The following is a 4249-nucleotide window of genomic DNA, read 5'->3' as shown; positions in this document are numbered from 1 at the left end:
GGTGGGCGGCCGAGGACACCACCACCACGCGGCTCGGGGCGCATGTCTTCAGCCGCGGCAGCAGCAGATGTGTCAGCAAGAAGGGGCCAATGTGGTTCACTCGCAGCAGCAGGTTAAATGGCTCGTGGGTCCGGCCACAGGAACTGATCCCTGGGGCGGGGGCTAGGTATGAGCAGCTGCCCCAGAGGAATCCCCGAAGGCCTCAGCGTTCCCATTTGTCAGACAGTGGTAGGAGGCGCCCTTTCCAGACATCCACTGCCCCTTGGTAAGGCCTGGCTGGAGGGGTCGGTGGCCCACCCACTACCCCCCTGCAGGACCTGCTGCCCCTCACCGGCATTGTGGATGAGGATGTCCAGCCGTGGCTCAGAGCTCAGGAAGGCAGTAGCAAAGGCCCGCACGGAGGCCAGGCTGGCCAAGTCCAAGGCCATGAAGATGACCTCATTGTTCCCACTCTCCTGTGGGGCAGCAAGGGCTGGGCTTGTCACCAGGCACCTCTCCTCTTCCCTCTCCCCAGGTACCAAATCGTGAGAGCCCATCCCCTACTTTGACTAAGATCTGCCCCCGTGCCTTAGAATGTAGTGGACCAGTATGTGGGCTCCGGATGCAAATCTTGGCTTTGCCTTTTACTGGACAGAGTGTGACATTAACCTCTCTGGGGCCCAGTGTTCTCCCTGTATAATGGGAATAATGTAGTACCCTATTTCATGGAGTTGTGAGGACTCAATGAGGTAATGTGTGTAAAACGCTTAGGACGGTGCCTGGCACCCAGTCAGCATTGTGTAGATAGTAACTTGCTGTTATATATTTCATTCCCTCTTCCCGTTATTGCTTATCCTAAAATCTACAACAGCCTTCTCATTGGTCTCCCCTCACCCACTCCTGTCCTCTCCAGTCCAGGCACATATAGCCACTGAGGGGTTCCTTCCAAAATGCTATTCTGACAGTCCATACCCTACTGACTCCACACCCTGCTATTCTGACAGATCCAACACTTCATTGTATCTCCACTGCTCATCCTATAAAATCTGAGTTCCTCAACTGGATCTAGAAGGGCCCCCAGAACCTAGCCCTGGCGCAGGGGCTCCAGCCTCTTCATTTTGCCTCTTTCTTCCATATTTCGTGCTCCATCCAGACTAAAGAAATCTTTTCTTTCAGGTTTTTTTTTTTTTTTAAATCAAATCAGCTCTCTTGCCTCAGGGCCTTTGCACATGCTGTTCCCTGTGCTGTTCCCTTCCCTGTGGTCTTTTACCAGTGTAACTGTTACCGATCCTTAAACGTCTCAGAACAGCGATTACTTCCTTCAAAAAGCCCACTTCCCAGCTTTCGTCTGGTGGCCCTTCCCTGTGTGGCCAGGGCCCCTGCGGACCCTCTCTTCTGCACTTAACGGCCAGAGTTGAACATCCGTTCACCCCTGCGTGTTCGGGCGTGTCTGTGAGTTGCTCACCGTCTCTCCCTCACCTGGCGGAGGTCGAAGGCCGCCGCCTCGCCACGCTCCCGGCTCCGGCAGGCCAGCACCACGCGCGCGCCCCGGCGCGCCAGCTCCAGCGCCGTCATCTTCCCGATGCCGCTGTTNGGACGGGCCGCCGCCCCCGCCGCCCGGCCTCCCCGTGCCCCCGGGGCCCCCGGTCCCCCGGCACTCACCCGTGACCACAGCCGTGCGGCCGCGCAGGCTGCCGATGCCACCGCAGGGCGGGGCCTTGACGAGGTTGTAATAGACCAGCACGTAGGCGCCCAGCAGCAGCCCCGCGCCCAGCAGCAGCGCCTCCATGCCGGCCGCGCCTCGGGGGCACTCCCCGCACCTCCCTGGATCGCCTCCCGNGGCGGGCGGGAGGCAGGGCAGGGGTGTGTGTGCGTGCGTGGGAGCGAGGGCCGTGCGAGCGCCCCCTAGGCATGCGTCTACGTCCTCTGGGTGTGCGCTGGTGGAACACCTAGGTGCGCGCGTGCTTTCGGGCCCTGGCAGCGCCCTCTAGGTGTGTGCCCGCGCGCGAACTCCTTCCAGATGTGTGATTGTGTGCGGGGGCACCCTGGCTACGCACGTGTAACAACATACTCTGAGTGTGTGAATGGCTCTGTGAGTGTGCCCGCGGGCCCTGGGAGTGCCCTCGGGCTGTGTGCGCCTCTGGATCCTCGGTATGTGAGGATTGTGTGTGTGTACTTGCAGGCCCAGCAAGTACTCTGCAGGTGTGTGCCCATGTAAGCACCTCTTACCTGTTTGTGCCCACGTGGGCCAGGGGCCCCTCCAGGTGCGTGCGTGCCTCAGTAGTCTCTGCCCATGTGTACCTCAAAGAACAGCTGGGTACCTGTCCTTTGTGCGCGTGGCCCTTAGCCGAGGACTCGCGGGAGGGGCTCACAAGGTGCAGTGTGTGAGCCCTCTGCGTGTCCTCTGTGCGAAGCAGAGTCCTTCCCTTCTGGAGAGGTGTGTGTACACGAATGCTGTTTTGTCTGAGAGAGGGTCCAGCCCTGGATGGCTTGCCCTGCATAAACAAGTCCTGCAATTCCTTTTCCTCACTCCCAGAGCTTCTAGAATGCTCCCTTGTTCTTCCTAGAGAGGCCAGAGAGATGACGCAACGGGTAGGGTGGCACCACCCTTTCAGGGCTGTTAGGATTCACTCATTAATTAGCTGTGGGTATCTCCCTGCCTCTGCCGCCCATCCCCTCCATTTCTGAAGGGAAGCAGCGAAGAGACTAAAATGTAAAATCTGTTCCCTGCCCTCCAGGGGGAAATTTCTCTGGGATGGTCCTCCCAGGTGAGAGAAATAGGTAAAGCAGCTCCATGACTCAATGGAGGAAGTGACTCTGATGGCGAGGTGGATGGTGACAGCTAGGGAGGCACAGGTGAGGGTGCTCCTGGCCAGGTGACTTGCCAGGACAAGGACTTGCCTGAGAAAACCATTACAACTTGGCACCCACTGTTTCGCATGTATGGTGCGCCCCACAGCGTGGTTAGCCTCGGAAATATTGAGCGGAATATGCTTCTGCCCTTGGAGAGTTCAAGAAGCCCATCAGGGCAGGGGTGGTGGAGACAAAGCAAGGCAGGTAGGTGGAAGCCAGGGACGGGACCTCGGATTCCAGGGGAAGTTTTCTACTTGGCTGCATAGGGATTTGGGGTTCAGTTGTAGATGCTGTGGGAGGAGGCCGGGAATGGAATATTAATGGAACAAATGGACGCATGCTCCATCCTCAAGGCAAAAATCCTAATGTGCTAACAGGTACCGATTCCTTGAACGTCGATGGGACAGACACACAGGCGGTCTCTATCTAAGGTGTTGGAAGACTGTCTTCAGGAAAAATCCTGGATAAAGTTTCTCACATAAAGCCTGAGAGGAGGAAAAGGTTGGGAACTAGGTTCGATGAGCGGGTTCCCAGCACCTCAAGAGTTTAAGGTAATGCAGTAGATTCATCCTCTGCTGAGAAGCCGCAATCGTAGGGAAGTTCTGATTGCCAGGAAGTTGTGGCTCGACTGGGTCTAAGGACCAGATCTCTCCTTTTGCTTCATGAAGCTCCCCAGAGGCATCTGAATGGACACACTGCTCCACACTAGATTCTAAGCTCCACGAGCCCGGGGCTGCATCTGTCCTGTTGATTGCTCACATCGAGTTCCCTGGCCCAACCTCCAAGTCCTAGCGAAGGCGTGCACGGAGGAGGGAACTCGAGTGACACCCGAATAACCGAACTGCTGCACGCCCAGCTAAGGCTGACAGGGAAGGGACAAAAGCCGGGTGTGGACTTCTCCCAGAAGAGAGGACTCCAATACAATAGCAAACCACTGCAAGCGGAGGCAGCCCGAGCTCCGAAGGTTAAAGCTTCCAGACCGGAACGCAGAGGTCTCCTGACAGCTCCTGTCTTAGTACCTCAGTTTCGGAGCTAGCAGGAGGCGCAGGGACCCGCACACACTTGGATTCTTGCAGTATGTGGTCACGTCAAAGGATTCTCTCGAGTCGCCCACAGAGCCAGACAACAGCCCTGCCAGATGCACCCCTACCTCTCCGTCTTCCCACATCCGCCTCGGGCTCACATTTCTCCCAGACCTCTGCTCTCCTGATTTCCCTTGGGGCCTGAGTGTCTGGGAATGAGGCTAATTCAGGGAGACTGGGAAAAGGATCTTGGGGAGGGTTCCCTCTAAGGGTGATGACAGGTAGGACAGACAGGCAGAAAACATAATTTGAAGTATTTTTGCTTTTTTATATACAGAATACAGGAAAGTTTCTGTAAAGTCTAAAACATTACAATTACTATGTAAATTGATACT

The 4249-nt window shown here is 56.5% G+C and overlaps 1 protein-coding gene across 1 annotated transcript in view; it reads right to left on the bottom strand.

The window, feature by feature from the left end:
• The window catches only part of DHRS13 (dehydrogenase/reductase 13), a 4309-nt gene extending 2491 nt beyond the window's left edge, over window positions 1–1818 (bottom strand). Inside the window, exons 1-4 of the mRNA XM_077749797.1 lie at window positions 1639–1818; window positions 1459–1574; window positions 332–455; window positions 1–150 (exon numbers count right to left, since the gene is read on the bottom strand). The exon at window positions 1–150 is cut by the window's left edge and continues 231 nt beyond it. Of these exons, the coding sequence (XP_077605923.1) occupies window positions 1–150; window positions 332–455; window positions 1459–1574; window positions 1639–1768 (520 nt within the window). The 5' untranslated portion in view covers window positions 1769–1818. The remainder of the gene's footprint in view (window positions 151–331; window positions 456–1458; window positions 1575–1638) is intronic.
• Window positions 1819–4249: the final 2431 nt, after the last annotated feature.

This window comes from Crocuta crocuta, unplaced genomic scaffold (assembly GCF_008692635.1).
Source record: "Crocuta crocuta isolate KB4526 unplaced genomic scaffold, BGI_CrCroc_1.0 scaffold149, whole genome shotgun sequence".
Taxonomy (NCBI): domain Eukaryota; kingdom Metazoa; phylum Chordata; class Mammalia; order Carnivora; family Hyaenidae; genus Crocuta; species Crocuta crocuta.
This window is presented reverse-complemented; position numbering and strand designations above follow the sequence as displayed.